We start from the raw sequence: 12,337 nt of genomic DNA, 5'->3' as shown, positions 1-12,337 counted from the left end.
TTCTAATTTCATCCAACACTTTGGATCCCACAAAAACAAGGACAAATAAATTCAAGACTCTCTTTTGCTTTAATGAAGCGTCAATCTATTACTCCTAGTAGTGGTTTCTGCTGAGCGAATACGACTCTTTTTTCATGCAAATCTTTAACACCACCCACTCAACTTTAGATCCTTAGTAGATATTCCAAACTGACGCCAAGGCACATGGTCTGATTTCTGATGTCAGAGCCATTTTTTTTTTAGTCTTGTAATATTTGTTCCATAACAGTTAATTTTTTCAATTTAAAAAGCTTTTCTTGTTTTTGTTTTAAAATATATTAAAAATCATATTTTATTATTCTAGCCAGAAAATGCGTACTCTTTTTTTGTTGCCACAATTTGAGATTACTGGTTAAAATAATTTTGTGCTATTTGATTCACACAGAGAATAGCATATACACTACCCAAAAAGTATAAACACTTGATCTCATCTTCCAATTAAAGTAATTTTTCCTTCCCAGTCCCCCCTTCCACCCTTGTACAGTTAAAAATGTACATTTTTCGTTGTCATAATATATTGGTAGCAAAACTAGTTTCATATTTATAATAATAATAATAATAATTTAAAATTTGCTTAATTAGTTATATTACGATACAGGAATTCTATACGGTTTTGGTTCTCCATGATACATTCTGCCACTTTTTTATTTCCTTATCTCCTTCCCTTCGTCTTTATGGAGCAGAGCTTATGCCTTGTTGTGAGTCTTCTCCCAGAAAAAGACATAATTTTTTTTGTTGATTGCAAGTGTTACTCTTTCAAGTTATATATTGCTTGACCTAATTGTTCAAATCTAAATTTCTGGAAGCAAGTATTATTAAAGAATTTAAAAAATAATAGAAATTCTAGCATTTATTTAATAAAAACTCGAGATAAACATTTGTTTTCACAAGATTATTCTATAACAAATAAGTATAGTAAAATACAAAATATTTCCTAACATTATCCTAAAAATATTTATCTTAGAATTTGAAATCTTCTTTTTTAAATAGTAATAATATTTTTTTAATTAAAAATGTATTAAGAGCACCTAAAACAGTGTACCTTAGTTTAAAAAGCTACTCGTTCTTTTAACAACTGCTGCGTTGAAATTGCGGTTGGTACATTAGTCAGCCATCATTCATGACTCAGTCAGGAATCCAACGGTTCACCATAGTTATTCGTGCATAATATAAAAATTAAATTAAATTAATATTTCTAGCAAAAGACACTGTGTTATGTCTGTGCATAACACAGGAACAGGACATAGTGTCTCCACACTTGAAAATTGCCCATGATAAAAATTTGAGTAACCTTAGTTTTACAGGTGTTTTTTTCTTCATAATGATACTTACATTTCGGAGAAAAATAAGGAGAGAAGAAAGAAGTGTTATAATATGTGAAATAGCAAGAAACAAAGAGATAAAAAAAAAATATAAAAATAATATTATTGTGTAAATTTTATCACTTGGGAAGAGAGGCAGCTAGATATTGCACTTGAGGGCTTTGAGAAAGATAAAGAATAAAAGCATGTTGTTGTTTCAGACCAAAACATTTCCACTTTGTAAACACATTCTTCGTGACAAAGTAACATATTTTAGTTTTCTTTATGATTACAGCTTGGTCGTTTTCTTTTGTTGAAACTTTTCCCATCTTTTCACTCATCTTTCAGTTCACCTTTATGCCTTTTATCTTCAACACCTTCCATGGTCCGGGCCTTTACTCCCATGTTTCATTGTTTTTAAAAGCAATGCCTTTGCATGAATCACACCAATATTCCAACACCCTCATTCTCTACATTGCATAATGGCCAAGGAAGCTTCTCTATGCCTCTTCTTCCTCTCTTTTCTCTTTATCTGCTGTTCAGGTAAGTTACTAATGCTAGTATCACTTAGTAACCTTTTTTCTTCAGATGAATATTCTATGTAAAAGAATTAACAGTTTCTTGCTTGTTTCTGAATCTGCACCACTTACTGGGGTGGATCCTTTTCATCCCATAACTTGTGTTAATTTATTGTCTTTAGTTTTTAGGATTACCCCACTTTGTGTTTGTAGTGAGATCAGTTCAAAATCAAGAGGTAAAGACACTGGAGATTGGTTTAGTAGGACTTTTAATCCTATTTTTCCACTGTTTGCAGGTATTTTGGTGGGTTTTTCCTATCGTGAGAGAGGAGACACCGCATCTTCAACAGCTGATGGAACCACATTCCTTCAGAAAAACAAGATCTCCCAATCTCAGATTCCATTTTCTGTATTGACTAACGCCAACATGTCAGTTGATTTCTTCTTGAATAGAAGCTTCGTTGAAATTTTTTTTTCTTCAAAACCATCTGTAGTTTCGTGGCTAAAAGCTCATCTTGTAAACATTCTTCCACAAGCTGACATTAGAAGCATCATTATTAGTTGTGGCAGTGAGTGCTTAGGCCAAAATGAGATGCCTTTACTTGTTTCTACTCTGAAATCAATCCATTTATTTCTCAGCAACCTTCACACAAGCAGAGAAGTAAAAGTCTCAGTAGCATTTCCAGTATCAATCATAGAGAATTTGAATGCATCATATGAAAATGATCTCCTTAGGACTGTTCAGTTTATAAAGAAAATAAAATCATTTATCATAATAGAAGACAGCACTAATTGGGAATTAAGCATGGAGAATCACTTTGTTCAATCTATTATTAGAAGGGCCACTCTTGCTGCTTCTATTCTTCCATGCAAAGATGTTCCTGTGGTTCTGACAATCAAGAGCCAAGTTATTCACAGTTCAATGGAATTAACTCAATTTAGTAAGGCAGTATCCAAATATCTTGAATCAAGATCTCATGTTACAAAAAGAATAGTTGCATTATATGCTGATGTACACACAACCAAAAATTTGGCAAAGAAAAAGCTCAAAGAAAAAGAGGAAGAAGAGATATTTCCTTTGTCCCTTGGAGAAAAGCTAAGCAAAGTCCATATCAGAAGAATTCTACAAGATACAAACAACTCACCTACCGCAGTTTTCCCCACAAATCCAACCCCACCTACACCAGTCATCACACCTCCTGATACCCCAACCATCATCACAGTTCCTTCAACCAATCCTGTCACAGTTTCCCCCACCAATCCAGCTGCAACCCCAGTGACAGTTCCTTCTACCACACCAGTTCCCTTACCACCTACAAATCCAGCCAATCCAGTTACAGTTCCAGGATCACCACCAGTTACTACCAACCCTATGACTCCTTATCCACCCCCTTCAGGTAGTGTTCTTCAGCCTCCTCCTCCAAACACAAATGCTCAAGCCATGCCGGGTCAGAGTTGGTGTGTTGCAAAGTCTGGAGTTCCAGAAACTACTCTTCAATCAGCATTGGACTATGCTTGTGGAATGGGAAGTGTGGATTGTTCACAAATACAGCAAGGTGGGAGCTGTTACAATCCAAATTCAATGCAAAATCATGCTTCTTTTGCCTTTAACAGCTACTACCAAAAGAATCCAGCTCCAACAAGTTGTGACTTTGGAGGCGCTGCCACCATAGTTAGCACCAATCCGAGTAAGATATCAATAGTTTAATTTCCCATGTTTTTCTATTATGCTTAACAAAATTGAAGACCATTTCTAAAATCTGAAGTACTCTTTTGAACTGTGACTAGGCTCGGGTTCTTGCATTTACCCATCATCTTCTGGAGCAGGCACATCCGGGTAAGTGAAATGACATGGTTTTCATTGCTGCAAGAAATCCTTGGTACCTCTTAAGGGTTGTGTTTGATTAAGTAACTTAATTAAATACTTTTAGCTTATTCAATAAATATCTCAAAATAGATTATCAGAATAAACTCTTCTCAACTTATTATAAGAAGTTGTATGATCAAATTTATAAGATAAACTTTCATATAAAAAGAGTGTATCGAATAAACACTTAAACAGTGTATTTACATGCACTTAAAGTTTAAAAAATCATTGGAATTATAAGTTATTTCTATTAGTTGTTCCAGACGTTTCCTAAATTTTGAAGATACTAATCGTGGTCCTGTTTGATTCCATCTTTTACAGCTCTGGTATATCACCTTCAGTTTTAGGGGCCCCAAGCCCTCCAGATTTAGGGGCCTCACATTCAGCTGGTTTGAGACCTTTTCTTGGCTGCATGGTTCTGGTGATATCGTTAGTAACTAGAAGACTCACTGTATAAGTTTTCCACAAGAATCAACGAGGAAGTTCGTCACTCTTAACTCCATGTTGAAGTTGTATTGTTGTATTACAAGGCAGTGTAAAGGTGTACAAGTGTAGAATGAATAGAAGTGAAATAGAGAAGATTACATGATGATGACAGGTTATGTTTAGGTTCAGGTAATAAAAGAGTAGTTGTTCAGTGTGCATTGGTCAGTTTGTGTTGGAAATTCATTTGCATATAAATGGGGGTTTGTTATTCCGCAAAATAATTCACTTGGATAGGATTTAAATTAATATCTTAATTAATCGTAGATGGTGTCACGTTTCATAACAGCATAAGCAAAAATTATGTTATTGGTAAATTGTGAAAGTTTATGAGCAACCACTCCAAAGGGCAATCAAGAAAATCATCATACTCACAAACATTCTTTTTATTGTCCATGTTCAAGATCAGTATTTTTCCTTTCTTTTCTTTCCTAATTGAGTTACTATTTGTTAGATAATGTTGCTCGTGCATTATCATGACAAAAATTAGTCCTTTATGGCCGAGTTCGCTTTCCTCTATTTATATACAAAGAAAATTCTTCTCTTAAACAAGCAACTTAAACAAGAGCACTCGAAGTTTATAGAGTATTACTTTACCGAAGTGATTACTCTTGGCTTATTTAGTGTTAGGTGTCTTTATTGTGTTTATTATTCAACTTCTTTATCATATATTTTAGTTTAATAAGCTGATCTGAACTAAATTCAATTGTCATTGGATTGATTTAATTCATAATAATTATTTTTAAAAAGAAATTGAACTAAATTAATTCAATGAAATATAAGCAATTATATTTAATTTCACCATAAATTTACACTCCTGAAATTCACTCAATTTCTCGAACAAAACAGAGACATCAGCCAACTATACCTAACACCTTTACTTTTTAGTCTCTACGCATGTTATCAAATTTTCTAAAATCTTATAGGGCTGAGAGATGCCAGCGCAACGATGATATTACATTCATTGTACATATCTGACATTATTAAGTGGATGGCATTTCATTCCAATTTTTTGGGTCTACGTGTATGACACTTCGTCACTGTGCGCGCGTGCGCACAAAAAAAATAAAAATTAGTGTGTGTGCAATTAAGGATGGAAATAGGTCAGGCCGCCTGATAGGGTCTGTGGCCTGACCTAGTTTTGGTCTGACTTTTTTAATAAATAAATCAGACTCAGACCTTTTTTAAAGCCTGTTTAAGTAAACAAGTCAGACTTGAGCTGTTTATAAAGCTTGACATGCCGGCCTGTATAAATATATATATATATATATATATATATATATAATATATATATATATATATATATATATATATAATTTAAAAATAGAACTATTAAAATATATTTAAATAATAAAGTTATTTCATAATATATTTTTATATTCTTAATTCTGTTATTATTAAATTAATATATTATGTTATAATTTTATTTATTTATAATTATAATAAACAAAAATTATATTATATTAAAAATTAAAAATATTTATACATGATTACACTTTTTAAATAATAAATTTATTTAATAATAAATTATTATATTTAAACAATTTAAAAAATAGTTAAGTCTTTGAACAGGAATAAGACGAAATTAAAATTAAACGAAATAAAATTTAAAAATAAAATAATAAAATTATATTAATATATTTTTTATACTTTTAATTTTATTATTATTAATTTAATTATTATATTAATATATTATGTTATAATTTTTTTTATTTATAATAAATAGAGATTGCTTAAATCTGAATTATATTTTATTTGAAAGTAAAAATTAATAAAAAAAATAATAACAAAATAAAATAAAAAACTTATTATAATATATATATATATAAATTATATAATAATATATATTTTTATAACTTGCACATGTTTTAATTAAATTATTAGTCAATTTATCAATTTATATGTAATTTATAAGTATGTGTTTTAATTTATTGTATCAGTAATATTTTTTATATTACATTAATATTATAGTGTAGTTAATTTTACATTTATTTGTTAATTTAAAATAACAAATTAATGAGACAAATAAAATTAAATATTTTGTAATTATTTTTTTAATTTAATAGTTATTATTGTTTTCATTTTATATATATAGTACATTAAGTTTAAATTTTTATATTAAGTTTTATCACATATTTTTTAATTAAGATAAAAATTTAGAAATATAAGTTATTTTAATTTAAATATAAATTTTAATAATTCTTCTTATGCTCATATGTTATTTTTCTTCATCTATGAATTTTATAATATAAGTATTTATCATCTACAATTTTTATAATGACAATATTTATTTACTTTTTAAAATATAATAATTTTTTTAGCTGATTCAATAAATTTTATAAGTGTTATTTTTTGTAATTATTTTTTTAATTTAATAGTTATTATTATTGTCATTATATATATATATATATATATATATATATATATATATTGCAGTAAGTTTAAATTTATTTATTTAAAATATATAATTTTTTTTAATTAATTTAACAAACTGTGTGAATGTTATTTTTTTTTTATCAATTTTATGTATTTACTATAACTTTATTTGTTGAATATAAGATGTTTTTAAATAAACAAAATATGTTTCTAAAATAAAACTAAAATATTTACTATTTATATAATTTAAAAAATAAATAAAAAATATAAATATAAATTTTATTAATATAAAATATTTATAATTAATACTTAAATAATATTTTAAAAATTATTTATAAAATTATATAAATATTATTATAATTATTTAATAATTATTAAGAACATAGATAGAAATTAAAAAAATGTATAAACTAATTTAATAATAAAATATTTATATTTTTATTAATATTAATTTTTTTTTAACAGGCTTCAGGCCACTTAAACAGGCCAGACCAGGCCTAAAATAAAGCCTTTAATAGGTAACAGGCCAGGCTTGGGCCTAATAATTATGTTACAAGGCAGACCTGTTTAGAGTAAAGCTTGTCTTGACCTGGCCTGTTTCCATCCCTATGTGCAATGAGTCCACCAAAGATTCTAGCATATGGAGAATTAAAAAAGTTGTAAAAAAATACATTTTTTCCACTTTCTTTACTCTTTCCTCCATCTTAAAAGCCATAAATCATCCTTCGTGGGCAAATTTACAAATTAGCCTCAGCTAACATTCAGGTTCTTTCACTAGTAACAATGCAATGATGTGTCTTTTTTTAATGGTAACTATATGTGACCTGATATTGCAACGTAAGCTTCAGACAACACGGCAAAAATGCGTTTGTGATCTCATAAAGTTATATTCTCTCTAAAGGTGCATTTATACAAAGCAAAAATGACTTGTGCCACTTCTCTAGAATCCTTGAAAAAACTCCTAGGTTAAGGTTAGGTTTCATCGTTTTGAAAATATCATCAGGATCAGCATGGACATAGAGATCACAATTTTGAATCCAGAGGTTCCCCAAAAGTTATTTTGTTTTTCTGCACGCTCAACCCTGCTTTGCTGCTTTGTTGCTAATTGATCTCTCAGTTCTTTAATAGCTTTATCCTTTCGATCTCCCATCTGCATGCGGTTCACAAACCCATATAATTAAAGAGACGTGTGATTTATAACTAGTAAATTGCCTATGCAAGCAGTGTTACATTATAGAAGTAAATGGTTGCATTATTGGCAATAGGACAATAAACCAATCTTGAGAACTCATAAATAAGGGCCAAGTAGTAGATGAAAAACCAAACCACGTTTGTAATCATGTTTCACAATTCAATGCAAATTCTGATTCAAAAACAACCAAAGCAATTGATTTTTTTTTAAAAGGCAACACTAGTGGAATATATTCTTATATATGATTAGTATATATAAATTGAGTACACCAAACCAATAAATAAAACCGATACATCATTATTGTTCATTAAATAAATAATAAGCAGTTCATATGAACTAATTTGTTATGTATTTCATTAATGAACAATAACTGTGTATCAACTTTTTATTAGATTAGTATACACAAATTGTCTCAATAGAAAAATTTCCCAACCAATATAGCCCGTAAACAACAATGGCAATATGAGTATTGTAAATGACAAAATGCTAAAAAAGATGGATTTGTTTAACTCTTTGGAGCTTCCGCGTCTGAGAACGAGCTTCCTGAAGACAAAATTCCAACTTCAACACCCTCTTTTTGAGCTCTTGGTCCTTATGCCGCTGTTTCTCCAACTGTTTTAAAAGCCATATTATTAATGCCCTTAAATACATAAGTGATAAGCCACAAACCTCGAAAAGAAAAGAAAGCACTAAATAACTGAATGACTAATTACACAGGCAAATAAGGCTTTACTTGTGACTCTAATTCCTTTGTCTTGAGCTCCCAATGGGAAGACGTAACCACAATATCATCATTCAGTTTTGATATTTCTTCATCCTTAACAACCAGAATCTTCTTCATCTTCTCAAAATTCTTTGGAGAAATCTCATCTAATATTGTCGTCAGTGTAAAATCCTTGTTCACTGTGGCTTTTGCAAGTGCTTCCATAATATCATGCTGAATTCTGAGGACTTCATCTTTTATTTGCTTTTGTGAAGATTCCCTTGCCAGAAGATCTTTCTGTAGATTATTTACTTGCTCTACCAGCCTAATGATACAACCCTCATGCTTTCTCATTGAACTGTTTTTCTCATCCAACTCTTTTTGAAGTTCAAAACATAGGAGCTGTGCTGATTGAGCTGATGCAGCACTTGCATCTGCACTTGCTTTAGTTGCTGAAAGCTGTGTTCTAAGATCATCCAACTCCTTCAGATCCTGCATCAAGAATTCAAATATGCTCATCAGTCAACAACACACGTATTACTCTGACAGCACCTATGTGAAGCATGCATGCTGCAATTGATCATGTCTAATCACTGAAGACAAAATGCAATATATTGCATTAATTCCTGCATAGGAAAAGTCACTTGATCATAGTGATTAATTCCTTATCCTTACATTTAGTTAAAATCAACGGGTTGACGATGAAATCTAATCTGATATTCATCCTTTTAGAGTTTATGCACGTTGAAAGAAAATTATTTATATCAGCCTTGCAAAACAATAATGGATATTATATAATTAAAATATTACTAATTTTGTCTTGACAAAAAGATAATAATAATGCTTTTCCTTCTGCAGAAGAGGTTCAAATAATAATATTGCTTCTAATAACCCATAATTAACAATGCTTTTGATCAGAACACAATTTAATAATAATAATAATAAATAAAAAAACAAAATTCAGACCTTCACAGTAGAAGAGATTGAAGCCTGAAGCTTTTCATTTTTGTCTTCTAGTTCCTTCTGCAATATACCAATCTTCACTTCCATCTGCTTGGCTTTTAACTCTACTTCCTTTGAAAAAAATATATGCATTTATTGACCGATTAAAACCAATGAATTTTCTAATCCCTGACCCCACAAACACAGATTAAAAAGAGTAGAAACCATTGACATCAAGGTTGCAAAATGGTGTATCTGCATTGGTTTAAAAAATGAGAGAGAAACAGCCTAAAACGAGAAGAAAATATTTACCAGTCTTGTTTGGCTTTCTTTAGCATATGATTGCTCTTTGGATGCAAGTCGCCCACGAACCTCCTTCAACTCTGCCGCTAATGACAACACATTACGCCTAAAATTCAGCTTTTTCTCATCTAAATCCTTTAACAATGGATCAACATCTTGAGGTGCTATGGATGAAGATGAGAATTGAGACGGTTTCTCCAAAATTGACATCGGAATTACAAGTTTTCATCCAAAGATGCCCTTGTCTACTTCTTAGGTAATCACGGACGGAGTGTATCTACGCTAAACTAATTTCTATCAACAAGAGATCAGCATTTTGTAACTATTAGTATTACGATTTTATTTTTTTTTTATTTACGCAATACATCATGATGTATATATATATATATATATAAAATTAATTAAATGTGTTATAATTTTCATAAAAATTTACGGAATATAGATTTTTATTAAGTACTCCTAGAACATAGTTTTCTCCAAAAATAGATCACGGGAGGCAAATTCAAAGTAATATTCTGTCCTAAAATATTACTAACTCCAAGAAAATTTTGCCAATTTCTTTTATGGCACCAAGAGCTTCGGTTATTCCCTCCAGCATTATTGATAAGAAGCAGAAGTTAATACTTTTAAGTAGACTTCAAAATGCCCATATCCTTGATTAACCTGCTACTGCAACTCAGAAAATTGAAGAGCTAATCCAAGAAAACACGAAACAGGGGATAGAGGTAGCGTACCATTTTGTGATCTCATTTTTCATTTTGAGTGGTAGCCTCACAGTCACAGGTGCTTTGCTTTGGTTCAGCTTTGTTCTCGCACTGCTATTATTGAAATGAGTATATGCAGTATCATCACTGAGCAGAATCAAAAGTAGCCGTAATTTCAGTACAATAATTTAATACTGAAGAAAAATAAGAGAATAAAAATATTTTGAGTGGTTTTTCATATCATATTATTTTGTGGAAGTTCTATAAATATATATTACAAATATTAACAAAAATAAAATATCATAAGCATAGAGTAGCTTCACGCGTGAAACAAGTGATTTTGGCCATCCGAACCTTGGGTTTGGCAACAGGACAGATCCCGAAGCTACAACTGGGATACCCTGGCACGGCATTGTGCTACACATATGGATCGATGTGTGGGGTCTTCCTATGTACACTTGCACAAAATCAATAATTTCTATCTTCATCAAGAAAAAATATATAATTTTTATTAAATAAAGATGCTTTATTTTGAGTGTAAATTTTACTAATTAAAATTAGAGTTGTCAAAACAAATTAACTGACTCATTCAAGTTAGCTTATGGTGGATAATGGACTTAAGGGGTTCAAACTAAAAAAACTTAAATCTAATTTAAACTTGTAAAAATAATCTACAAAATGAGTAAAACTTAAGTTTTTTTTAGATTTTCAGGAGCTTAACTCATTTTGAATCCAGCAAAAAAAACAAAATTCTGCATTTTATTTAAACTCAAATTGTCAAGTCTATATCTTACATTTTTATCAACCAATTTGGACTAATCAATTAGATAAATCTATTTTATAAGCTCTAATTAAGATAAAAAAAAGACAGTACTTTAAAAATAAAGCTAAAAAAAATGATTTGTTGGGTTTTAACATCATTTTTAGAAACTCAAATTGGATTTGACTCTCTTTTTTTTCCTCTAAAAGTCACCGCTCACACTAGTCCAAATCCAAATGCACGTAACTGATTTTGTTAGTTTTATTTAAGAATATTATTTAAAGCATAAAAGGTAAATATAGTTTATTGAAAAAACATAACAATGCACTCATTCTCACATTTTGTATGCAATTATGTATTGATTCCAAGGATAAAAAATTAGCAACCGCCGGCTTGCCTAACCCACTAAAATTAATAGGTTGGGTTAAATGTTAAAGATTCATTGACTCGCTTAGTTTGTTCCATTTTAACTTGCTAAAATGCAGGTAATAGCAGGTTAGTCCAAGTTCAAAATTTATTAAAAAAAATAAAAATAAATAAATATTAATTTTTATTACTATAAAAATATTTTTTAAATATTTTTATTATTTATTATTATTTTTTTATTTTTTGGTTAATTTTTTATGGGTTAGCTCATTAATTCAATAACCCATTAATTTTTTATTTTATTTTTGAGTTTTTGATAGGTTGATCTATGCTTGTTAACCCACTCTTAAACGAAATAGGCTAAAAAAACTAGCACATTTTTTAAACGGATCAAACTTAGACTAACTTGTTATTAGATAGACTTTTGGCAGACTGGAGCGGGTTGACCCGATCCTAATTGATTCATTAATGAGTGCCTTTAGGGCATCAGTTACTCTGACAATTTAATTAAAAAAATACATCTTTCTTTGTCTAATATGTTTTTATAATGTTATTCAAGAACATAAAAAAAAAATTAAATTAATATATGCATTTTTAGAATAAATGTCAAGTTGACTTTTTTTTGACAAAAACTAATAAATTTATTCGATATCCTTCCTTTTATGGGTGCCCTTTATAGTTATAACCAATATTTATTCACGTATCTCACTTATTTAAAATATAATAGATATATTGTTTTGTATTTATATTTTAAATAAATAAAATACTGACTAAATATTAATT

At 29.6% G+C, this 12,337-nt stretch overlaps 2 protein-coding genes across 3 annotated transcripts; one reads left to right on the top strand and one right to left on the bottom strand.

Moving 5' to 3' along the window:
• Positions 1 to 1,822: 1,822 nt before the first annotated feature.
• On the top strand, positions 1,823 to 4,182 carry LOC113861070 (glucan endo-1,3-beta-glucosidase 12-like). Its single transcript, XM_027493678.1, has 4 exons — positions 1,823 to 1,883; positions 2,155 to 3,546; positions 3,647 to 3,695; positions 4,047 to 4,182. The coding sequence occupies exons 1-4, from the start codon at positions 1,823 to 1,825 to the stop codon at positions 4,180 to 4,182; spliced, it is 1,638 nt and encodes a 545-aa protein (XP_027349479.1).
• A 3,133-nt stretch (positions 4,183 to 7,315) lies between these two features.
• Positions 7,316 to 10,762, bottom strand: LOC113863021 (nuclear envelope-associated protein 2-like). Of its 2 annotated transcripts, none has more exons than XM_027496392.1 (6): positions 10,459 to 10,762; positions 9,734 to 10,018; positions 9,446 to 9,553; positions 8,510 to 8,971; positions 8,287 to 8,388; positions 7,316 to 7,734 (listed from the first exon to the last, which is right to left on the bottom strand). In XM_027496392.1, the coding sequence occupies exons 2-6, from the start codon at positions 9,932 to 9,934 to the stop codon at positions 7,564 to 7,566; spliced, it is 1,044 nt and encodes a 347-aa protein (XP_027352193.1). In that variant the 5' UTR covers positions 9,935 to 10,018; positions 10,459 to 10,762; the 3' UTR covers positions 7,316 to 7,563. The 2 variants fall into 2 exon arrangements, 1 of the variants encoding a protein (XP_027352193.1); XR_003504513.1 differs by having other exon boundaries at positions 7,597 to 7,734; positions 8,490 to 8,971.
• Between the last annotated feature and the right edge of the window lie 1,575 nt (positions 10,763 to 12,337).

This window comes from Abrus precatorius, unplaced genomic scaffold (genome assembly GCF_003935025.1).
Source record: "Abrus precatorius isolate BTA unplaced genomic scaffold, Abrus_2018 Scaffold3, whole genome shotgun sequence".
Lineage (NCBI taxonomy): Eukaryota > Viridiplantae > Streptophyta > Magnoliopsida > Fabales > Fabaceae > Abrus > Abrus precatorius.
Note: the sequence above shows the minus strand (reverse complement) of the source record. Positions and strands in the feature narration are given on the sequence as shown.

What these genes read in the sequence shown, in the direction of transcription:
- LOC113861070 (XM_027493678.1), top strand. Translation starts at nt 1,823, where the DNA reads ATGGCCAAGGAAGCTTCTCTATGCCTCTTCTTCCTCTCTTTTCTCTTT. An exon ending in TCTCTTTATCTGCTGTTCAG is followed by an intron (nt 1,884 to 2,154) that starts GTAAGTTACTAA and finishes CACTGTTTGCAG; the next exon opens with GTATTTTGGTGGGTTTTTCC. An exon ending in TCTGGAGCAGGCACATCCGG is followed by an intron (nt 3,696 to 4,046) that starts GTAAGTGAAATG and finishes CATCTTTTACAG; the next exon opens with CTCTGGTATATCACCTTCAG.
- LOC113863021 (XM_027496392.1), bottom strand. Translation starts at nt 9,934, where the DNA reads ATGTCAATTTTGGAGAAACCGTCTCAATTCTCATCTTCATCCATAGCA. An exon ending in AAGAAAGCCAAACAAGACTG is followed by an intron (nt 9,554 to 9,733) that starts GTAAATATTTTC and finishes TTTTTTTCAAAG; the next exon opens with GAAGTAGAGTTAAAAGCCAA. An exon ending in AGACGCGGAAGCTCCAAAGA is followed by an intron (nt 7,735 to 8,286) that starts GTTAAACAAATC and finishes AACCGCATGCAG; the next exon opens with ATGGGAGATCGAAAGGATAA.